The sequence below is a fragment of the Macaca nemestrina genome, chromosome 10 (genome assembly GCF_043159975.1).
Source record: "Macaca nemestrina isolate mMacNem1 chromosome 10, mMacNem.hap1, whole genome shotgun sequence".
NCBI classification, from domain to species: Eukaryota; Metazoa; Chordata; class Mammalia; order Primates; family Cercopithecidae; genus Macaca; species Macaca nemestrina.
Genome location: NC_092134.1, coordinates 16,063,160 through 16,087,423, shown reverse-complemented (window position 1 = coordinate 16,087,423; position 24,264 = coordinate 16,063,160). Strand labels below are relative to the sequence as shown.

The 24,264-nt window shown below is 47.6% G+C and overlaps 1 protein-coding gene and 1 long non-coding RNA gene across 3 annotated transcripts in view; one reads left to right on the top strand and one right to left on the bottom strand.

Annotated features, from left to right (window-relative positions):
- The window catches only part of LOC105495143 (uncharacterized), a 43,449-nt gene extending 40,803 nt beyond the window's left edge, over positions 1-2,646 (top strand). The window contains exon 3 of the long non-coding RNA XR_011608791.1: positions 2,496-2,646. This is a non-coding gene — a long non-coding RNA (uncharacterized lncRNA). The remainder of the gene's footprint in view (positions 1-2,495) is intronic.
- Positions 2,647-3,095: 449 nt separating this feature from the next.
- The window catches only part of LOC105495150 (F-box protein 21), a 51,661-nt gene continuing 30,492 nt past the window's right edge, over positions 3,096-24,264 (bottom strand). The window contains exons 10-12 of one of the 2 annotated variants that reach the window (XM_011764404.3): positions 20,362-20,573; positions 18,297-18,454; positions 3,096-7,377 (exon numbers count right to left, since the gene is read on the bottom strand). In XM_011764404.3, the coding sequence (XP_011762706.1) occupies positions 7,187-7,377; positions 18,297-18,454; positions 20,362-20,573 (561 nt within the window). In that variant the 3' untranslated portion in view covers positions 3,096-7,186. The remainder of the gene's footprint in view (positions 7,378-18,296; positions 18,455-20,361; positions 20,574-24,264) is intronic. The other variant, XM_011764412.3, reaches the window with a different exon arrangement.

Genomic DNA, 24,264 nt, shown 5'->3' with positions numbered 1-24,264 from the left:
CTTTCTGTATTCTGTGCAACTTCCTTCCCTGCATTTACTAAACGACGTGTAGCTCTTCCCACTCCCAAAGACTTGAATCATTGTTCTTAGTGTTTTTTTTTTCTTAATTGCACAGCCAAATAGGAAGTAGAACTTCCTATGGAAATATTAGCCTACTTTAAACTTAATAATAATAAACAAACAAAACCATTGAGGGGGCACCACTGTATCAAAACCCTAAACTCTATGGTGTTAGCCTAGCAGTCAAGTGGCAAGGAAACACCTCCTGGAGGCCGGAAGGCTAGAGAGCTCTGTTTGGGGGTCAGACTTGGTAAAATTGTTGCTTTTGATTTGCAAGGTGGAACCACTGGCCCTGCAGCCAGTCTAGAAAAAGCAGCCAAAAGAGACAAGGAATACAGTGTGTAGACTGCTCTGTTGTTTATCACCAGGGAAGACAAGAAAAACAGGAGCGAAGCAAAAATGTGCTGGTTTGAGAACTAAAATGGAAAAGAGACTGAAATCCCAGGTGTCCTATGTGGAAAAGGCCACTGCTTCTGCACACCAAGAGATGAGAACGAAAATCGGCCATGCCAGTGGCTCACCCCTGTAATCCCAGCACTTTGGGAGGCCAAAGCAGGTGAATCACTTGAGGCCAGGAGTTCCAGACTAGCCTGGCCAACATGACGAAACCCCGTCTCTACTAAATATACAAAAATTAGCTGAGAGTGGTGGTGTACACCTGTAATCCCAGTCACTTGGGAGGCTGAGGCACAAGAATTGCTTGAACCCAGAAGGCAGAGGTTGCAGTGAGCCAAGATCACGTCACCGCACTCCAGCCTGGGCGACAGAGCAAGACTCCGTCTCAAAAAAATAAATAAATAAATAAAAGGCCAGGTGCAGTGGCTCACACCTGTAATCCTAGCACTTTGGGAGGCCGAGGCAAGCAGATCACAAGGTCAGGAGATAGAGACCATCCTGGCTAACACGGTGAAACCCCATCTCTACTAAAAATACAAAAAATTAGCCGGGCATGGTGGCGGGCACCTGTAGTCCCAGCTACTTGGGAGGCTGAGGCAGGAGAATGGCGTGAACCCAGGAGGTGGAGGTTGCAGTGAGTCAAGATCACGTCACTGCACTCCAGCCTGGGCGACAGAACAAGACTCCGCCTCAAAAAAAAAAAAAAAAAGGCCAGGTGCAGTGGCTCACACCTGTAATCCTAGCACTTTGGGAGGCTGTGGTGGGTGGATCACAAGGTCATGAGATCGAGACCCTCTTGGCCAATATGGTGAAACCCTGTCTCTACTAAAAATACAAAAATTAGCTGGGTGTGGTGGCACATGCCTGTAATCCCAGCATCTCGGGAGGCTGAGGCAGGAGAATCACTTGAACCAGGGAGTCTGAGGTTGCAGTGAGCCGAGGTCGTGCCACTGCACTCCAGCCTGGCGACAGAGCCAGACTCCATCTCAAAGGAAATCACTGAACAACAAAGGCCCGTTAAATGCTTGTAATCAGCACTTTGGGAAGGCAAGGCAGGTGGATCACCTGAGGTCAGGCGATTGAGACCAGCCTGATGACTGACATGGTGAAACCCCATCTCCACTAAAAATAAAAAATTAGCCGAGGGTGGTGGCATATGTCTGTAATCCCAGCTCCTTGGGTGGCTAAGGCAGGAGAATCGCTTGAACCTGGGAGACAGAGGTTGCAGTGAGCTGAGACTGCGCCACTACACTCCAGCCTGGGCAACAAGAGCGAAACTGTCTCTTGAGCAACGAAACAAAAAAATATTTTTCACTTAAGCAGCGAGCGTCACCTTTGGTTAATATCAGATGAAGGCAGCCACATTAAGTCAGGGGGAAGGGAGAGCCAAGAGGCGATAAAGCAGGCTGGAAAGTTCTGAAAAAGAACACAGGCTATGATTACTGGCACCAACAGGTTAATAGCCTGCTAAGCGTTAGAAGGAATCATTGCTAGAGGAATCGCAAGCTTGTTGTACAAATAAGTAAATAAAAATCTTGGACAGGCCCCTAAAGCTGCACCCAACAGGAAGTGGAGTGTGAAAGTCGGCCAGCCCCCAGGCAGGATGCACCTGACACCCACTTCTGAGGAGACCAGAGAGGATGAGATTTGAGGAAGAACTTCCCAGAGGGCAGGGAGTCCTCCGGAGAGCAGAGTCAGGGCTTACGCAGGAAATGTCACCCCCGGCCATGACAAGGGCAGGGGTCTTAACAAGGTCCCCCGCGAGTGGGATTTCATCCCTGCTAGAGACCAGCAACTTCTGTTTCATTCTTTCTTTTCCCCAAATGGGAGTTCTTACTGCAGCTACTGTCCCTGCTTCACCTCTGAATGGGCATTGGGGGTGGGGAATCCCGGAGGCACCACGCTGGGCCGACGGAGGGAACTTGCACGGCCCAGAAAAACTGGGCTGAGGAGGATGCAGGGATCGCGGAGGGTTCTGGGGGCGAGGCACACACAAGTTGGTGCCCACCAAACCTTTTCTCTTCCTTTCGGGCCCACAGGAAACCATTTGGCACCTCCTCTGGAAAGAAGGCATGGCCGGGCCCTTGAGATCTGGCTGTTGAGGCAGAGCTAGCACACGTGACCCACGCGGTGAGGTCTGCTCCCCGCTTCTGCAGCCATCTGCGGTGGAGACTGAGTGTACACAGGCAGTGCCACCTAAAGGGAACTCCGCTGCCTCTATGTGCTACTGAGGCAGGGGCGACTGAGCCGGAGACTGGAGAAATGTGTCCGTCCCCACAGACAGCCTGGCTTAACTGTCCGTGGCTGTCTCCTGCCATGGAGGAGCACACTGGAGTGGCCTGTGTGGTGGACCAGAGCTTCTACCCACACTGTGTTCTGTCTCCTTTCCTAGAACACAACTGGACGACGTTTCCCGCCTCCGTGCAAAATGAAAGTGGACATAAGGGGCGCCACTTCCACACCCGGCTCATGGAAGCTCCCAGATGGTCACGGCCCTCCATGCTGCCCCCAACTTCAGGCTGGATGGAGACAGACGGCTCAGAGTGCTTTGTCTCTGATGCCTGCACTGGGGCTGCCCTGCCAGCCCATTCCCCTGCCCAGTATTATGGAAGCAAAAAAGTTCTATGGTGTTTGAGCCATTGTAGCTTTTTGGGTCTATTTATTACAGAACTAGCATAGCCCTAATACAGTCATTGCTACGTGACCATAACACATGTATTCTATAATTGCACATAATTTTATTCACTGAAGGGATGTCCTTTACCTTCAAGATTCTAAATTTTCAGAAATGCAACATTCAAGGTTAAAGTTGCGGCTAGACCAAGGCTAAACCATGGCGAGGTAGTTGCTTGCGCCGGAGAGTGTGGGTGTGAACAGCTGGAGCTCAGTGGTTCCTGGCGACTCAGGGACCACCTGTATTCCACATCCGGCTTCCCACCCACGCACACGCAGTATGACCTGGGTTTCCCCTTTATACAGTGGAATGCTAAGTGCCTACACCCTAGCCCGGGTCAGCTAACTATGGCCTGTGGGCACCATCCCGTCTGCAGCCTGTTTTTGTACAGCCCTTGAGCTAAGAATGTTGTTGACAGTTTTAAAAACAGAGAACATGCGACAGTCTGTAGGCGGCCTGCAAAGCCTAAAACTTTACTATCTGCGCCTGCCTCATCGGATTGCTGGGAGGATTACAAAGACTTGATTAGGCCAGTGCCCGGCTCGAAGTTAGCATGCCACACAAAATAATACGTACAGTACAGCTATTCACGTCTCCAAAAAGCAATTGTCCCACATCCAAATTCTGCATTTTGTCCAGCTGATGTCTCTCCTTCCCTCCAAAAATAAATAAATAAATAAATAAAAACATGAAGAGCTGCATCTTGATCATCATGGTCACAGACACTCTTCAGTTAAAAAGTTGCTGGTAGTCTGAGTTCACTTACTTGGGAGTAAGGACTAAGGAGGGGAAAGCAAAGATACCTGACAGCAGCAGCAGAAAGCCTGCAACACGGCCGCTCTGCTCAGTGTTCTCCGTGGAGAAAGACCGAAACATTTAAAAATGAGAACGAGACTTTAAGTAGACAGTATGCAATGGAAAACTGAGCTGGCAACAGTACTTAACGCTGGTTTTCTCAATAAAATCATTCTGCTGTGTAAATGCGCTTCTAATGGGGATCTGTTATAAGTCTCAGGCAGCCAACAGGAAAACTGTCCTTTCAAAATCTGATTAGGTGGATAATGTTTGCAAACGTGACGCCTGGCAAAACCAGTCTGATTCTAAGGTAAACTCACTTTGGACAGAACTGATGTCTCGCTGAGACGGCTTTTCAAAGCAAGTCTGCAAACACCGGACCCCCGGGGATGGTGCGTGTGTGTAGGGGAGGGAAATTCCAGGGTTTAATATATCAAGACGACACACACGCTGCACACTCCTTAGAAAGTGACGACGCACAGCCCTGTGCGTTACAGGTATGGAGAAACACCACCATACAGTCGACTGACTTTGTTTAACCTATAACCTTTTTTCCTCCCACATAATAGGTAGTAACATTACACAGAATCAGTGCTCTGGAGACATTTTGGACACATCGTATACAGCGCAGCCATTCAAATCAACGGCAACAGAACGCACGAAGAACCTGGTTTTCTTTCAAAGCATGAGCAGTTCTCATTTTACAACATGTGTAACTTAACATAATTCAAAAAGTGCAATCTTTGCATGACAACTAGATAATTCTCAAAGGTTACTAGTGAGCTGATAAAATGAACGTTTGGCAAGGAGGTCATGGTTTACAGGTAGGCTGTCCGCTCACCAATGCTCAGAAAAATTCAGCAGAACATACTTTTCATATTTAGATCCGAAGAGAGGTGAGACACATTCTACTCAAGTCATGGCTGGGCTTTCTGTCCTGAAACGAAATTGGGCAGGCCATTTGCGTGGTTTCTCTGGATAAGTTCCATTTATTAATCATTGTACAAAAAAATCTTGGCATTCATTTGAAGAGAAAAGAAGTTGCTATATCCAAATATTTAACATTTTAACATAGTGAAAGTTTGACTTTTGTAACAGGGCTTTTTAAAATGGAGAAAAGTTTTGGAAAATTTTTAAAAAGAAACTTATGATTTATTAGAGTACAGGATCCAAAACACGTTTTTTAGAAAAATATAAAGTGCCCAAATACCAACTTACACAGGTGATACAGGCTTCCTGGAGCCCCGTGAAGCATTCATGAAGAAAGACATTTAAAAACAGTCTAGGTACATATTTACAGCTGGGTCAGTAAAGGTAAAACGATCTTTCTTGGCTTTGATGTTTCTAAGAAAAAAGGAAATCAATCAAACCAGAAAACCAACAATTGCAACTCTCAGCATGCTCAGTTTCTTATTAATGCATCTCATTCATATTAATTCCATATTACCGAACTTTCCCCTTTAAATGAGAGTAGTGTACAATCCTCCCAACCTCGGCGGGTCAGGTGCTGTGAGTGGTCACATTTTCAGATGCAGGTTCAAATCCTTTGACTTTGGATTTGACTGATGAGGAACGTGGACAGTGGATAATAGCTAATTCAGGATGGAGGAGCCAGGGGCCAAATCCCCATCTCTTTCTAGTAACTGCTTAAAGTCTTCCCTTGCTATGAAGTGGTCTTAGGTGGCTTTCCAAACCTCGGTCACCCCAGGGTTCCCAAAGGGTAAACAAGCAGCAGGCATTCAACGTGGGTGAGAATACTGCATGCAGAGGGAAAGACAGGTGCACAGACAGGCCCCTAATGCCCCATTCATTAGAGCAACTGCATCATTTTAAACGCTGAGAGCAAAGTAAGTAGGTCCTAACTTCAGAAGTTAGCTTCCACTGATTAATGACGAGATTAGCTCACTTGAGAACCGGCAGGCCGAGAGTTGGGGGAGCTCCGGAGCTGCACGAAGGCGTGCAGTGACTCTAGGCTCAGTTACTAAGAACTTCGGAAAGGAGCCAGTGCCATCTGAACACACAGTCAGGCTTTCCCGAAAGACGCCACAACAGGCTTCATCCTGCTGCCTTCAGGACCCTGGCGGCTTGGAAAAGCAGATTCCAACACGCACATCTCCTTTCACGCAAGTCCAACACTCTTCAAATCAAAGACATTCTCTCTCATTCTAACCTGCCACATTCAAACAGGCCTTGAAGTGACTCTAAGGAATAGCAAGAGGTGTGGAACCACTTTTTTTCCCTTCAAAACCTTTTTTTTTTTAAGGTTCATGATTTTTTTTTTTTCTGATTACAAAAGCAAAACCTCATTTTTTGGTCTTTGGAGACCATGGAGTATGACTTCTAAGAGCAAACATTTAACATCAGATTTGTATGTCTCACTACAAAAAGAACCCATCACTGATGTAAGACCTACTCATGATATTGAAGTAGATTTTTAAAATTAAAAAATAAAAGTAGTCATTTAAAAGGAATTGTGGATGAGTATGGAAAAATCCATTCACAAAGTTCACTATTTGCATTTTCTCAAAGAATTTTATGTAATAAAATAGAAAACTAATGATTTATAGAGATGTGCATAAACTCAAGAGAGGAATATGGAAGGGAAAACTGTGTTATATTCCCATTTACATTTAAAAAAAAGATAAAACACTTGAAATCTGTGTTTCACATATTAGAAAAAAATAAATTCAAATGATTCTAATTACCATTAGCTTGTTAATATCTCCATCTCTAAGATGCTGCCAAGATAGCACACAACTTTACCTCTGAATATGCAACTAAATTCAGGGTAAAAAGACACACAGTCCTCACTCGGGACCGAACATGTTCCACAGAGAAATCAGAAGGAAATTATTGCAAATGCATAACCCCATCTGTCCAGCCAAGGAAATGTTCTGAGACAAATGCAGACAGGCGGGGGAATGGAGTGAATACAAAGAATGATTACAGGAGCGTCAACTGTGAGACCTCATGAAGACAGAATGTCACAAACTGTCACCACAGGACAAGCATACAAGCCATGCCACTGACACAGTGCCTTTCAGATTAATTCACTAGTGTAGGCGGAGAGCAACATTGTCTTTGCAGCTGGGGAAGAGCACACGGTATTTAAACTTAGTAGGAGGCAACCAGCACTACTGGTGGAGTGGCTTTCCTGGTGCAGCAGGTCCCTAGGGCTCCGTGGAGGCGTCTTCTTCCGGAGTCCCGTTCTCTTGGAAGATAGCAGCAGCAGCAGCAAAGGTGCAATGTCCTCTCTAGACTTTACTCATCTATGTTCTCTTTCTTTGCACTGTAAATATTTTGCACCGTTTCATAGACGAACTCCAGATCTTCTGGATACCGGATCTCCAGCTCTGCGTTTGGGATGTAGTGAGTGCCAGTAAACTCTGAGAAATAGCGTCCCACATCAGGGTGTGAGATTTCTTGAGGCTCCACGTTATACTCCAAGTTTTCTGTTGGTAAAGAGGCACACGGGCATTCTCATTACAATGTCCACTGCTGCCATGCCTTTCCTCCAGAGAACCTCCCATCACCCCTTCCAGGTGGCATTTTTGAGGTGGAGAAGGGAAGACTGAAGACGTTTATGGAGTCAGGAGAGGGTAATGGGAAAAGGGCAGCGAGTGGCAATCAGGAGAAGGTGGGTGGTGGCACAGCTACCCCAAGAGCTCCCCCACGGAACAGCAGGATTTTCCTAATCTCTGAGCAGGATGTCTGGCTCCAGCAAAACTCCAATGGTCTCTTGGGCAGTGGCAAACTGGAGACTCAACAGGTCTCTCTGACTGGACAATGGACAAGATTATCCCTGCCTGCTCTTTTTTTGGCAGTGGCTAAGTTTCTGAAGCTGCGATGTCACATGGTGACAAGCCTCGTACCTGCCACCCCTCTCCTCGATTCATAGGAGCCCCTCACGCAGACCACACTTTCCACCCGAGCTCTTTCCAACACTGGCTTTCAACAGCGAGCAGCCTTTTTCCAGGGCTGCTGTGAGACTGTGGGATGAATGGAAGATGGCTTGCGCCTCCAGACCCCATGTGGATATCAGGCATTATTATCTGTACCATCTCTTGGGAAAACCATGCTACGTCTTCTCCCTGTTCTCTATTTCGCCACTAGAGAAATAGAAAATAAAGCCGGGGCAGTGGCTTACACCTGTAATCCCAGCGCTTTGGGAGACCAAGGCGGGAGGATCACCTGAGGTCAGGAGTTCGAGACCAGCCTGACTAACATGGTGAAACCCCGTCTCTACTAAAAATACAAAAACTAGCCAGGCATGGTGGTGCACTCCCGTAGTCTCAGCTACTCAGGAGGCTGAGGTAGGAAAAGCCATCGAACCTGGGAGGTGGAGGTTGCAGTGAACTGAGATTATGCCATTGCACTCCAGCCTGGACGACAAGAACAAAACTCCATCTCAAAAATAAATAAATAAATAAATAAATAAATAAATAAATAAATGAAAGAAAGAAAGGAAGGAAGAAATAGAAAATAAGACAGTAAAAATGGAAAAAAAAAAAAAAAATAGGGCCAGGCGCGGTGGCTCATGCCTGTAATCCCAGCACTTTGGGAGGCTGAGGCAGGGGGTCATGAGGTCAGGAGTTTAAGACCAGCCTGGCCAAGATGGTAAAACTCCATCTCTACCAAAAATACAAAAATTAGCCAGGCCTGGTGGCAGGCACCTGTAATCCCAGTTACTCGGGAGGCTGAGGCAGAGAATTGCTTGAACCCGGGAGGCAGAGGTTGCAGTGAGCCAAGATCACACCACTGCACTCCAGCCTGGGCAACAGAGTGAGACTCCATCTCAAAAAAACAAACAAACAAAAAAAAAAACAGGCAAGGTATTCGAAAGGCTTTGTTTCTCACCTCCCCAGAATAACTGGAACAAGGCTCCTCTACAGGACCAGTTAAAGGACGGTGCTTTGTGCACCCTTCTTTGCCTTCCATGGAGGCCTGGCCCAAGACTGGGTGTGGCCCCTGATTCAGAAGAAGCCCAGCCATGCCCTCCATGACCTAGCACCGGAAGGGAGCTGGGCTGGGCAGATCCTCCTATTGTGACTATGTCCCCAGGGCGCCCCAGTTCCAATCACTCCAAAGCCATCCTTGGCACTGCCCATCACCCGAACGAACGTAAGTGGGTCTATGAATTAATACCAGTAAGGCCAACTGATGGGCTTACCGACACAAACAGTGTGGTCTATTATTTCTTTTTTTTTTTTTGAGACGGAGTCTCGCTCTGTAGCCCAGGCTGGAGTGCAGTGGCCGGATCTCAGCTCACTGCAAGCTCCGCCTCCCGGGTTCACGCCATTCTCCGGCCTCAGCCTCCCGAGTAGCTGGGACTACAGGCGCTGCCACCTCGCCCGGCTATTTTTTGTATTTCTTAGTAGAGACGGGGTTTCACCGTGTTAGCCAGGATGGTCTCGATCTCCTGACCTCGTGATCCGCCCATCTCGGCCTCCCAAAGTGCTGGGATTACAGGCTTGAGCCACCGCGCCCGGCCGGTCTATTATTTCTTAAACAGCTGGGTTAAATGTCCTGAAACACAAAGTCAGGGCATCAGAGGCCCTGCATCCCCGAAGTACACAGGAAGAACGCAGGCATCTTTCTGAAGCACTGACTTTTAACTGGTATTTGTCTTTGGGGAGAGGGGGAAAGAGTTGTAGGACTCAATTTGCAGGGTTTTTTTTTAACCACAAAACAGGAGGAGCTGAAGAAATGTGCTAATATGTTGTTTTAGGCTGTTTCTGCAGACTGTGACCAGGGACAGAACTGTCTGAACAAATCAGTACCACTGAGGAAGTCAGACACATCATGTGCAGAGATGAATGTATGGAGGCTGTTTACCTGAACAGTACTTATGCTAGGAAAATGGAAGAGCAGTGTAAACGTCCGAGTGTGGGCCACTGTGTGAATAAATGATGGCACACTAATTCAGCAAAGCAGGAGGCGGCCATGAAAATGAGCAACCTGTTTGTGAGATCCTCCAAGAAACGTGGGGGTAGAAAGGCTGTACCACTTAGAAAGGGCCTGGAAGGCCACGGATCAGGGGTTGCTCCATGATGTGGCACAGTGACAGAGTTTAAACTGGGTACTTACAATGTGCGAGACCCCACAGTGGCATCACAGGCACCCCCACCACGTAACCCTGGAAGGAGCCCCCTTCTGCTTTTGAGTGGGCTGCCCAAGGATTTAACCCCAGACTCAAACCAGACAGTCCCTTTCCAGAGCTTAAGGGAACCAGACGTAAGAAAAACCCAACAGTCAGGAGACAGCAGGCAGGGAGGGGCTGGGTAGACTTAGAGAACACCGCTGCCCCCAAAGGGATGCTCCAGCCCACGTTACACACAAGAGCTTGTGGTTTCAGGACCTCCTACATTTTCCAGAAGGAAACTGAGTCATCCACTAACTCTGATCTCTCTGCTGTCACCAGTAGGTCTCTAGAGATGATTTTCTCTTGGGAAAAACCAATAAATGTTAAAAAAAAAAAAATGCTGCAAATGTTTCAAAATGCCACTGGCTAAGATGCCCTTTCCTGTCCACCCACTGCTGCCACCTCCCTCTTCACATCCAGTTACAGGAGGAATCAACTAGCAAAGCGTATCTTCCTTGAGGAGGCTTGTGGTGACATGACCACGACCCAGTATCTTAACCAGGCCAGTGTCAGGGCCCTGGCCTTTGGATTTTCTATTCTTTTTTGTAGAGACAGGGTCTTGCTACATTGCCCAGGCTGGTTTCAGACTCCTGGGCTCAAATGATCCTCCTGTCATGGCCTCCCAAAGTGTTGGGATTCCAAGTGTGAGCCACCACGCCTGGCCACGTTTGGATCGTCTGGCAGAGCTGCACAGAAATAGCAGAGGGAGAGTAAAGATTCTTGGAATACCATCGAGACAAAATCCCCTTTGCTCTAAGGGAACCACTGTTACCTGTCATTGGTAAGCAGGACATAGATATCTGAAGTACAGAGAATTCAAGCAGGTAGTTTAGAACAACTGCTTTGTTGCCAGTTCGTCTGGAGCAATAGTTCTCATCTGGGGGCTCTTTTGCTACCAAAGGGACATCTGGTAAGGTCTGCAGACATTTTTGGTTGTTGTAATTGAGAGCTGCTGCCAGCTTGTAGTGGGTGGAGGCCAGGGATGCTGCTAAGTACACTACAACGCACAGGACGGCTCCCCACAAATGGCTATCTTGGCCAAAATGTTACTAGTGCTGGGCTGAGAAGCCCTGCTCCAGAGCCCCAGCCCTGTGTTTCAGCATTGTTCCCTTCTCCTCCAATTTTCCTTTCTATGTATTATCAAGGAACAGCCAGGTGTTAGTAACATTCAGCTTCTGTTGGGAGGAGGAGGGAAGGGGAAACTCAGGCTATCATCCACAGATCTGCCAGGGCAACGCGACCCAACAGCTACTGCACAGAATTTTGAACATGGGCCCAGAATGAGATGCATGCGAAGTCCAGGCAGGGACGGTGGGAAACCAGGTGACAGGTAAATGACAGTCCACGAGGGCGCTCCCAGCCCCACTCCTGGCTGTTAGAGAGGAAGAAGGACTGGATTTGGTGCATTTACTGGCCTGGGCTCCTAGCTTGCTAAGAAGCAGAACAGGAAAAAAGTAACAACATAATGAAGTTGGCGACTATGTATTATGAAAGAAAAATAAATGCCAATCCACTAAGAAGATTTTCACAAAGTTTACTTTTAAGAAAAATGATAAATCTAAGTAACACAAAACTTAATTGAGTAAAACATGAACCAGGCACCAATTAAAAGTTCTGAAAAATCTTGAGGAATCTTCCTGGATTCTCTTCAAGTTTTCAGAAAAATCTGTCTGCTTTTTAAATTTTTTCAGCTACCCCAAAATATATGAATAAATACTATGGAAACACCACCCAAGTCCTGTGTGGGCACCCGTCCTGTCCTGATCCGGTCCTCCTCTCCAAGAGAAAAGCACCATTGGTGTGAGTGTGTCTTTTCAGTCCTTCTCCTATGAGCACACACATATGCAGCTAGATACCTGAAGTATACTTAAAATTTGGTATTGCTTTATACTTAGAATACTTATACAAAACATATTCTTTTTTTTTTTTTTTTTGAGACGGAGTCTCGCTCTGTAGCCGGGGCTGGAGCGCAGTGGCCGGATCTCAGCTCACTGCAAGCTCCGCCTCCCGGGTTTACGCCATTCTCCTGCCTCAGCCTGCTGTGTAGCTGGGACTACAGGCGCCCGCCACCTCGCCCGGCTAGTTTTTTGTATTTTTTTAGTAGAGACGGGGTTTCACCGTGTTCGCCAGGATGGTCTCGATCTCCTGACCTCGTGATCCGCCCGTCTCGGCCTCCCAAAGTGCTGGGATTACAGGCTTGAGCCACCGCGCCCGGCCACAAAACATATTCTAAGCACTCGCCCGCAACTGGCTTATTCAATTGCAGCTTAGTATTCATTCCAGTCTGCATAGACCCCAGGCTACTAGAAGAGTTCTTATGAGTGACAACTGTCTTGCTATTTTAACGAGGGGGCCACAGGCCTCCTTGTACACGTGTGGAGGGATCGAGGTGGAACTGCTAGGCTGGAAGAGAATGCGTGCTTGAGATTTTTACAATTTGAAAGCCAGGGCCAAAGCATCCTCTGACATATTTGTGCCACTTAACACAACCCCGCCCCCATGCAGGTGATCCCCATTCACCTCACCACACTTGCCAGCAGGTACAGCTGGCCATGGACCGTGTGTGTGTGTGTGTGTGTTTTTGTGTGTGTGTGTGTGTGTGTCGGGCAGGGAGGCCTGTCTGGGTGGAAAGTTGAGTTTGGAAGTATCAATTATGGAAAAGGGAACCAACGTTTGTCGAGGACATGCCATGTACCAAGCATCGTACGAGGTGCTTTATCATACAGACAAAACTTAAGAACGAGATTTTCACATGGTAGTTGAATTGCTGGCTTTCCAATACAGCTGCTGACCTAGACTCGAGTAGTTGAATTCCTGGCCTTCCAATACGGCAGCTGACCTCGGCTGGGAGCTTCTGAGAAGCCCGGAAGGAGGGGGGACAGGAGCGGCATTCTCCCACCCAGGGCCGTGGAAAGTATCAAAGCGCGCCCCCTAGTGGGAACACAACATCACACACATGCAAGATGCCGGACATCCCATTAGGGTTTCGGTGAACACACTGGGGGAAGTATCCTCTTCATTGTACAAACTAAAACTATTTGAAGATGTCATATATGTATGTGATTTCTAATTCACTCTTCACCTTTCTGTGCAGAGCTAGTAATTAGAAAAGCATTATGAATGGGTTCTACCTGGGCTAATAGGATCACTGGAGTCAATGGCTGAAAATTTAGATCAAGAAAAGTTTTTAAAAAATACCTTTCATAAAAACACATTAACCCAGAAATGTTCAAAAACATATTTAATATGTGTTTTTAAAACCTGGCCTCTCACTGGCTAAAAATGGGCAAATGTGAGCATAAAACTGTCCCACATGATTATAACACACTGAATAAATAAAAATCCAGGAATCTATGGCAGAGACAAGGGCAGGGAAGGAGAGATAGGGAGAGGGGAGGGAGAGGCAGGGAGGAAGAAGAAAGCTCTTGTTCATTGAAGTAGAGAGAACAACAGTGGTGGCAAAATCACCACTCGGCAATTCTCATATAAAGATTTAGGCAAGGATATTAAAAAAGTGCTAGAACCACAATGTTCAAGGTCAGTGGGGAACAGGATCTTCACAGGATGCCACAGAGTGCCCACGTGGATTTCTTCATTGAAATAGTGAGTTACTATCTTAGCCAAGTGACCAAACTCAGCATCACTCACACAGGGCTCCTGATGAGACCCAGTGGGAAGCACGCGGCGAGGGATGTGAAGTATCCTCCCCAAGAATTCTTATCCTCATCTAATCAGGACTCAGACTTCACTCCCAGCTGGCAGACATCGTACAGTTAAGGAACCAATGAGGCAAATCCAAAATGTTATACAATTTACAAGACAATGGCCAGGCACAGTGGCTCACATCTGTAATCTCAACACTTTAAGAGGCCGAAGTGGGCAGAATGCTTGAGTCCAGGAGTTTGAGACCAGCCTGGGCCACATGGTGAACCCCGTTTCTACAAAAACACAAAAAGTAGCCAGGTGTGGGCCAGGCGCGGTGGCTCAAGCCTGTAATCCCAGCACTTTGGGAGGCCGAGACGGGTGGATCACGAGATCAGGAGATTGAGACCATCCTGGCTAACACGGTGAAACCCCGTCTCTACTAAAAAAATACAAAAACATTAGCCGGGCGAGGTGGCGGGCGCCTGTAGTCCCAGCTACTTGGGAGGCTGAGGCAAGAGAATGGCGTGAACCCGGAAGGCGGACTTTGCAGTGAGCCGAGATCCGGCCACTGCACTCCAGCCCGGGCGACAGAGCGAGACTCCGTCTCAAAAAAAAAAAAAAAAAAAAAAAAGTAGCCAGGTGTGGTGGCACATGCCTGTAGTCCCAGCTACTTGGGAGGCTGAGGTGGGAGGATCACTTGAGCTGAGGAGGTTAAGGCTGCAGTGACTCAGGTTTGCACCACTGCACTGGATTCTTCAAAAAGTCAAAGTCATATGAAGAAGGGGAAAAAAGAAGAAGAATGAGGAACTGTCTTTAATAAGAGAGACTAAAGAAAAAAACAACCAAATGCAGTGAATGAAATCTGGTTGGATCCTGATTTTAAAAAACCAGCAAAAAATAGGCATAAGGTTATTTTGTGACAATTGAGAAATTTGAAAACTATTAGATATTATAAAATAATTATGTTAGGTATGATAATGTAATTGCGGTTATGCAGAGGAATCTCCTTATACTTAGACATAATTCAGTATTTAGGTCATGTCTGCAATATTCTTTCAAATGGTGCAGGAAAAAAGTAAAGTCTCTATAGATAAAGCAAATATGGGAATCATTCACTGTTGAATCGACTGGAGGGTAAACGGGGATATTTGATGTATTATTTTAACTGTTCCATGTGTTTGAAAATGCTCTTCATCCCAATTTCCTATATATTAAAAAACAAAAAAGCCTCTCATTCATGACACACTTTCCCCTCATCTCACAGCTGTGTGTCTGTTTACTGCTGTCTCTCTCCGGGATGGATTCCCTCCCCCAGCTGAATGCAAGCCTCTCCCAGGGGTGTGGCATGGCAGCTGGGACACATCGTGGGCGAGCAGGAACTTCACATTCACCGAGCTCCCCAAGCTCACACTGGGCGAGGGGGGCAGAGCATTCAATAGGAAACAGCGGATGTGAAAGACAGGGAAGGACAGGGTGTCACGAAGTGCAGAGTGGGAACAAATGACCTGACCTCAAGGGGCAGGGAAGGGGCGGGGCGAGAAGAGCTTCTGGGAGGAAGTGACAGGAAACCAGCAGGTGAGGCAGGGAAACCTATCAGTCAGGGGCAGCCAACTGTGTGAAGACGTGCAAGCAAGAATGACGACTTCAAGGAAGATGAGCGGAAATGGGCGGGAGTATGCCGGGGGTGGGAACCATGCTGGGGCTGTAAGGGGAAGGCCAGATCCCTAGGGCCTGGTAAAGCATTCCGGACTGCCTGCCGATGAGAAACTCCTAACGGTCAGTCAATTCAAGCAGTAAGTGGCCGGGGACACGCTAGGAAGATCCTCTTGCTGCTGCTAAGGAAAATGCTTGGTTGGGGCAAGGCCTGGAGGCAGGTGTCAGTTAGGAAGTAGGCAAGCAGAAACCACCGGAATGGAAATGTGAGACACATGAGGAGACAGCCGTGTGTGTGTAGACAGATGTGTGGCGAGGGCAAAGAGAGAAGGGCGAGACCCGGCCCCCATGTGGTGTCACTCAGTGAGATGGGCAGGCAGAGTGAGATGGGCAGGCACAGTGAGATGGGCAGGCAGGAGCAGCGGGGATATGGGGGCAGCACAAAGCGTTCATGCTTTGTCTTTCTTTGCAGAGATAATCGAGTTACAACAATGGGTTCAGTGAGTCGGGGGTAAGAACAGTGGAGACAAGACCCCCGAGAGACCTCCAAGCGCACACACCTGGGGGCTGTTAGAGGTGGACACAGAGCCCAGAGAAGAGCTTGGGATGGAAACACGGCTTTGGAAGTCACCAGCATATCCAGACACCCCAAGGGGGAAAGAGATGAAGGCCTAGAGGAGAGTCCCCTGGAGAGGGAGGACCCTGCAGACAGCTACACATCAGACATGTTGGGGGGGCAACTGCCCCTCAGCCTAGGACTCAGAGTCCCTCAGGAAACGCTTGCTGATGGAGTGCTGATGAAACTGCCAGCAGAAGACGGGAACTAGCATAGTGTAGAAACAGCTTTGAAGTTCTAAGAATTTTCTAAGTCTCTACATTTTAAATTCCAGAAGGCAATTTGCTAACATCACCCATAATCATTTAGTTCTATCTCGATTTAAGAGATGATAAAACTGACAACCAGATGTTTTTTCAGTAATGACAATTTTATGACTAAACCTTACATTGCATGTTCACCTAGATATGATAAGAGATCAACTTCTGAAGTGAACAAATCACAACCCCTAAAACCAAATACTTAAGATCAACCCTAAACAGTGGATAATGATGCCATGTGGTAAAGCCACAGACACTGGCCCACAGTGTTGTTGAAAAGAAAATGCTTCTTTATTCTTGTGAACGCCGTATGTTGTAGGGTATCAAGCACTTACCAGGTGACTTGTGCTGGTACCAATGGCGCAGGGATCAGTCAATAATTTCCAAATCATGTGTTGATTTTTAGAGATTGTTTATATTCTACACAGCTTCAAAAGTTTAATAATATCCCCGTTGGTGCCTCCATCTGCCACAGGGAGCATATAAACCCCTTACACCGTCCCCATCACACTGAGGCAGGGCAAGCAACCTGCAGTCTCAACAAACATTTCTCTTGATGCTGCCGTTCCAGGGGATCCTTTCAGTTTCTGATGAATTGACAATAATCATTATTTTCCAGCCTTTTGAGATGAGATCTCACTCCGTCACCCAGACTGGAGTGCAGCAACACAATGATTATAGCACACTGCGGCCTTCATTTCCCAGGCCTGAGTGATCCTCCTAACCCAACCTCCTGAATAGCTGGGACCACAGGTGTACACTATTCTGCCTAATTTTTAATTTTTGTGTAGAGATGGGGTCTTGTTGTGTTGTAGCTGGGAACACAGGTGCACATGACTCTGCCTGGCTAATTTTTAAATTTTTTGCAGATATGGGGTCTTGCTGTGTTGCCCAGTCTGGTCTCAAACTCCTGAGCTCAAGCAATAATCCTGCCTCACCCTCCCAAAGTGCTGGAATTACAGGTGTGAGCCAGGTGTGAGCCACTTCACCTGGCAATTTCCAGCCTTTTAGAAACTTCTGAGATTTTTATACATCCCATATTTTGATTATTGGATTTATCAGAACATAATATCGAGTTAGGTCAAACCTCATGTTTTAGGCCAGACACGAGCAGGTACAGCATGATGGATAAGGAGGAGGCTCTCTGTCAAGCTGCCTGGCTTCAAATTGTGTTCTGTAAGTTAAAATTTCAATGGCTTTCCTGTGCCTCAGTTTCCTCATCTAGAAAATGATGATGTTTCTCAAATGGAGTTAATATACATTAGAATGATGCCCGTCACAGAATGGCACTACGTTAGCATTCACGTTCATTTTTATTAATAAATGTGAACTATTAATTAATCAATGTGAATGCTTTGACAGACACTACAATGAATTCATCCTATTAAGTGGAGGTGAAATTCAACAGGAACAAAGAGAAGGGAGACGCATACTGAAGGCATTCTTGTTTCTCACCGGCTTCCACAGGCTCTGTCAGTCTCTACCTCAGTCTTGCCCTGGGCTGGCACCTGCCGGGGCGGCAGTGGCCCAGACGCCTACCCAAACTTACCGCACACTTGCGGGCGCTCAGGTGTTCCCAGGGCCGGCGCTGTGGGCTGCAGTCCCCACAGGTGGCCACACGAGGGCGTCTCCAGCATCAACCGGCAGCCAAAGCCTGGGGAGGCCAGGGGGCACTAGGGGGCCCCCCAAGTGTTCACCAGGTTCCCTCCTTGTCTGGGAGGAGCCGAGAGCAGGGTCCAGGAGGCAGGACTTACAGGAATTTGATTGGCATCGACAATGGCCAATCAGATGAGAGCTGGCAACAGCTGGCATAGGGTTCGGGCTGTGGGAGCGGAGGCCCTGGGGGAGGGCGGGTGTGACTACTGACCCCTCGCCAGGGCTGCACCTGTGCAGACCCAGCCACGTTTAGCTGACTGTGGGCCCGAAGGAGGCTGGCCATGGGGCGTCAGCCGCCCAGGCACCGATGGCCGACGCCCACAGTACCTACCCGAGGGCTCGGACGTGTGCTGAAAACACGCCCAGGGGGCCACTGGAGCAAGCGGAACCGCCACTTACCTTGGGCTGCGTATCGACAGGAGCCGTCCTCCACCAGCACGTTATAGAAAGGCTGGTGGTGGCCGTGCGGTAGGCTGTGGACGTTCATGTTCCGGATCCACTCGTGTCCCATCATGCAGGTGGGGTCCCAGCCGTAGATCACACAGTTATAGCCATACCTAGTTAACACAGGAGGCACAGTCAGTCCTTGTGGACGGGCGCAACAACCTACAGACAACCACGTGGCTTCTCTCAGCTCATCCTCAGTTACCTGCTTTACTCCACATGAATCTTTTCTCAGGACAGCCCTGACCCCTTTTATAAACACTTCTTATTATCAACATAGCACTTTATCTGGAAAAGAATAAACTTTTCAACAAAAAGTGATTAGACGACAAGTGGTCACCCAAAAGAAAAAGGTATGGGGACCTGGCCTAACAACAGCACACCAAATTTGATTCTCAGTACAATGAAGACTCAGGTGTTAAATGCAGAACTTCTAAAATAGAAAGTATCTTCGTGCTCAGGATAGGGAAGGTTTGTTAAAACAAGGCACTAAAAATACAGCCCGTAAAGGAAACGACTAACCAATTTGACATCACTAAAACCAAGAGACTAACAAATCCTGATCCAAACATTTAAAAATATGAGACAACTGGGGATATAGGAACTCTCACTAGATACTGCATGAAGTTAAGGAACTGGGGTTTTTTAGATGTGATAACAAGATGTTAAATATTAAAAGACCGAGAGAGAAGGAGAGAGTGCCCCTGCCTTTTAGAGGTACATACTGAAATCGCTATAGGTGAAATGGCATCTGGCACTTACGTCAATTAACCCAGAAAGGTAGGTCTGGAGGGTGCAGGGGAGAGTAAGATCCACCCCGTATGGAAGCTGTGGAGGCTGGATGACAGGAACACCACCTGGTTCCTTACAGTCCTTTCTCTCTTATAAATCTTTGCAAATTTCCATTTAAAAGTCAAAAAAAAAAATGCAATAAAGAATGAAAACCACCTGCCAAAAACTGGAAAAAGACATTTGCAACTTATCTTCATGTAGAGACTGATATACAGGACAACTAACGTATCAATAGGGAGGACTAATAACTCAATTGAAAAAAATACACGAAATGGGCCGGGTACCATGGCTCATGCCTGTAATCCTAGCACTTTGGGAGGCCAAAACAGCAGATCACTTTAGTCAGGAGTTAGTGACGAGCCTGGTCAACATGGTGAAACCCTGTCTTTACTAAAACACAAAAAATTAGCCAGGTGTGGTGGTGCGTGCCTGTAGTCCCAGCTACTTGGGAGGCTGAGGCAGGAGAATCGCTTGAACCCAGGAGGCAGAGGCTGCAGGTGAGGTGAGATCGCACCACTGCACTCCAGCCTGGGCAACAGACCCAGACTCCGCCTCCAAAGGAGAAAAAAAAAACCAAAAAAAAAAACCATGAAATGTTTGAAGAGGCGCTTAATAAGAGGAAACTTGGAACTTGGGTAGCCAGTAAATATATGAAAAGAACCTCACCGTGCTTAGTAACCCAGGAAACAGAAATTAAAACCACAGTGAAACACTATTTGCCATTTCTCACGTGAGTACACTTTTAAAGGTCTGGCAATAGCACCAGGCGAGAATAAGAACTCTAGGCTCCTAGCCTGCTGGTGGGATGTAAACTGCTCCAATCATTTTGGATACAGTTTAATTTTGCCTGGTAAATAGACCACGTGCCTATCAGATTTGAAGAGCCTGAGATTAAGTGACAAGACATAAGAACAATGAGGAAATGAGAGAAAAAACTTGTGGCTTACAAAGTTACTTCCATGTTCCCAAACATCTAAAGGCCACTAAAAACACTAGAAGCTCTCTCAGGAAAGTAAGTTGCTGCTTAAAAAAACACAAAGGTCAAAGACATGGTTCAAAAAGAAAAAAAAGAGGTTCAGCGTTCTGTCTTCCCCAAGGTGCACACTTGGGGGATAAGTGATCCAGTCAGCTCCTCCTCCACTGTGCCCTGGGGGCTCACCAGGTGCGTGTGTGTCTCCGCAGCCCCTGTGGAAGGGACACCACAGGACAGACAATCGTGGGCACTCACCTCTTATGCTTCATAATGAGCCCGATGGAGTAGCAGACATCCCTGTGCTTCTCATCAGAGCGCAGCTTCACCTCCACGCCCACCTCCTCCTTTTTGCGCTCAATGTGCTCTAGAGTGTGCTGCACCAGGTACCCCACCGCCCCGTGCTGCCCCGGGTCTAGGGTTTGGATGTGCTGGAGGATGTCAAGCACCTTCAAGACAAGACAGAAAGACTAAAAGATAATATTTTCAGCTAGGCCTTTTCTTTTTTGCGGCGAGGGATTTAGACCTACCTACGTAACCTAACAAAGGACCACAAGGGGTGGCTGTGCCCTGATGGCCCCAGTCCAGGTCTCTGGGCCATTCTCTGATGGACCGCCACCAAGTTGGCACTGCATATGCCCAGGGTTGGGCTCGACTGTAACACCGGCAGCTGGCCCAGGACACCCCAATTCAACCCATGTGCACCTGAGGAGTTCTTTGGAAACCAGTGTGCTGGGGTAAGCACTGGGGACGCAGGCAAGGGCCCACCACCTAGGGCACTCTGGATGAGGCGGGCTCTAACAGCACCTAGCATGCTTGGTTGGCATGGGAAATGGGAGAATCATGTTTTTCCAATACACAGGAACAATTTTCACTTGCCACTCATGAATTCAGAGGGAAAAAAATGCCAAATTGCTTTAATCGAGACCAAGAGAATGTTTGACACAACTGCTTCAGTGCTGGAAAAGATGGAAAAGTCACGAAGCGGGCGCCAAAGGGATGCATTCGTTGAGTTTATGAAGCTATACTAGAAGGAGGGAGCTACATATATCAATAGAGTTCTAAAATCCTGCTGGTCACTTCAGTGGTCTTAACTCATATGGTATTTCGTATTCAGCAGGCAGCAGGAGAAACTACATCTATGCAGAGAAGTTAAACTAGCAGCAAAGAGTAGCAGGCCTGTCTGACTCCACTATTACCGCCTGTACTGCAAACAGTACCTCTGTGGAAAAAACTCCACGCTTAAAAAGACAGACATATAATTATTTCATACCCATTATGTTTACAGCCCTTAGCATAGTGTTTCTGACAAGGTTCTCCTTCCAATTTACTGAGTCCTGGATTACAGCCTACTTAGTGCATAAAGCAACCTGAACTCTAGGCCCAGACCTGTCAGACTAGCTGGTGTTTTTACCTCTGAATTCCTTTCTCAGCTTCTCAAATCATGAATAATCACTGTCCTATTTGCTGATGCACTGGGAGCCTGTCAACGTATTGTGAAAACTCCAGTTTTATGCACCATGTTATCTTGCCTTTCAGACTGAGACGTGCTGGACCTCAACATTTACTGAACACTATTCTCTGCTGGTCACTGTGCTAAGGCCATCACGTTTTTTGTTTCACTTAATCCTTCCCATTTGACGGTCAGTAATTTCTTGACCTTAAATTGGCAGGATTAGGTGGAAAAAAAAAAAAAAGCTTTTAATCACTGCCACTTCCAGAAGAGGACTCAGACTTAGTGAAGTGACTGGCCCGGGGTCACAGGGTGGTGGAGAGGTGGAGTGAAGCTGTGGCCCTGGGTGTGAAGATCAACTCTTGGTCTCAACCAGTGTCATACCCTAGCAAGAGTAGGAGCATTTTTAATTAACTACTACAAAAAGTTCCAAACACATAAAAATGGACAAAACAATATAATCCCAAGTACCCTAAACCCAGTTTTGACAAGAATCAACAGCCAGCGAATCCCCCTGTGCCTCCACTTCCAGTCGGGCACTTTTAATTCTGGGACACTCGCAGCATTTACCCTCTACTTCAACAGGAAGCGCCTACTGACAGTGCCTGCATAACGGCCTGCCAGAGTTGCAGCAAGCCGCTTTCTCTGCCCCTCCGCTGTGTTCCACACACACAGCTCCCCTTCTCTCCTAGCAGCCACCTCCCCACCAGATAAGTAAAATGGTCAGAACTTGGTATCATCAGAGAACAGAGGAAGTCTAGATAAGGTCAAGGATAATTACCCCCCCTTTCACTGGGTGTGTGGCTGAGGGCGAAGGGAGAGGGCAGAAACGAAGAACTGCACCTCGGGGCCTGGTGTATTTGCAGACAGTGTTGACCCAGGCACCATGCCGTCCCCACCAAATACTCTAGGCCTAGAATGCCACAAGATCACCACTTCTGGGGCGGAGATCCTGGATTGGGGTCTATTACCCATGATGCATTTCCCTATATTGCTCTTCTCCCTCTAGCCTAGGGGTTGGCAAACTTTTTCTGTAAAAGGCTGGAGAAGCGACAGTAGGCTTTGGGGGCCACACAATCCCTGATTTAACTACTCGACTCTGCCACTGTAGCTTGAAAAAAGCTACAGATAATAAGTAAACAAACACAACTTATTCACAAAAACAGTTTTGTTAATGTGGCCCCCAAGCCATAGTTTGCTGGCCCCTGCTCTGTCCCTGAATTCCAGGTTCCCTCTAAGGTTCTCTCTGAAGTTCTTGGCTCTGCTTTCTTGATATCCATTGTCTGTGGGATCCGCTACTTCTGGGGCTTCAGTTACCAGATGCTAATGCTGGGAGCTCCTGCTAAAGGCTACTGGGCATCTGCACTTGATGGCTTCAGATCAGGACCAATGCAACATACCCCACAGAAAATACTCTCCTACTACCAAAACAGGCCTGTTCTCCAAATACCTACTTTCAGAGTGGCATAAATTGCCCCCATGTTGAAAAATCTGGACATCCCCTTTTAATCTTCTTTATTCATATCTAATGAAGTTCTGCCACTTTTTTTTTTGAGACAGGGTCTCACTCTGTCACCCAGGCTGGAGTACAGCCTTGGCCTTGACCTCCCAGGCTCAGGCGATCCTCCCACCTCAGCCTCCCGAGTAGCTGGGACTACAGGCATGTGCCACCACACACAGCTACTTTTTATATTTTATTTTGGTAGAGACTGGGTTTTGTCATGTTGCTCAGGTTGGTCTCAAACTCTTGGCCTCAAGTGATCCACCTGCCTCTGCCACCCCAAGTGCTGGGATGACAGTCATGAGCCACCACACCTGGCAGTCATTTCTTAATTATTCATTTAAAAACATTTTTGAGTTCCTATCATGGGCCATGAATTGTGTTGAGAGCATGGGGAAGGCGACAGTTAGGAAGGAGACCTGGTCCTTGTCCTTAAAGAACATGCTCTAATGGAGACGGATGACGGAGCAGCAGTTACCAGAGACTGGATGAAGCTCTAGGAAGGGCAAGCACAGGAATGACGGAAAAACGTGACCTGGCCACGCACAGGAACCAAGGAAGGGGTTTTGGAGGAGGCAGAAGTCTAAACTGACAGCTGGGCAGAAGTGAGCCAGCCAATGGAGTTGAGGATGAGCAGAGGCCCTGGGCAGAGACGCAGCACATGCAAAAGACTGAAGCAAGATAGCGCAGGAACACAAAGTGGGTGCTGCAGAGGACCAAGGAGCTCCACAGGAGGCAGGGAGCATCAGGCAAGCAGGGCCAGACCGCCGAGAACCGAAAAGCCACACGGAGGAGAGCGAGTCTGGTCTTCAAGGCAATGGGGGAGCCACCCTGAGGGGTTTAAGCAGTGAAGGGACCTAATTGGTATTTTGTTTTTTTGGGTTTTTTTTGTTTGTTTGTTTGTTTTTTTGAGACGGAGTCTCGCTCTGTCGCCCAGGCTGGAGTGCAGTGACACGATCTCTGCTCACTGCAAGCTCCGCCTCCCGGGTTCACGCCCTTCTCCTGCCTCAGCCTCCAGAGTAGCTGGGACTACAGGCGCCCGGCACTGCACCAGGCTAATTTTTTGTATTTTTAGTAGAGACGGGGTTTCACCATGTTAGCCAGGATGATCTCAATCTCCTGACCTTGTGATCCGCCTGCCTCAGCCTCCCGAAGTGCTGGGATTACAGGCGTGAGCCACCGCGCCCAGCCCTAACTGATATTTTGT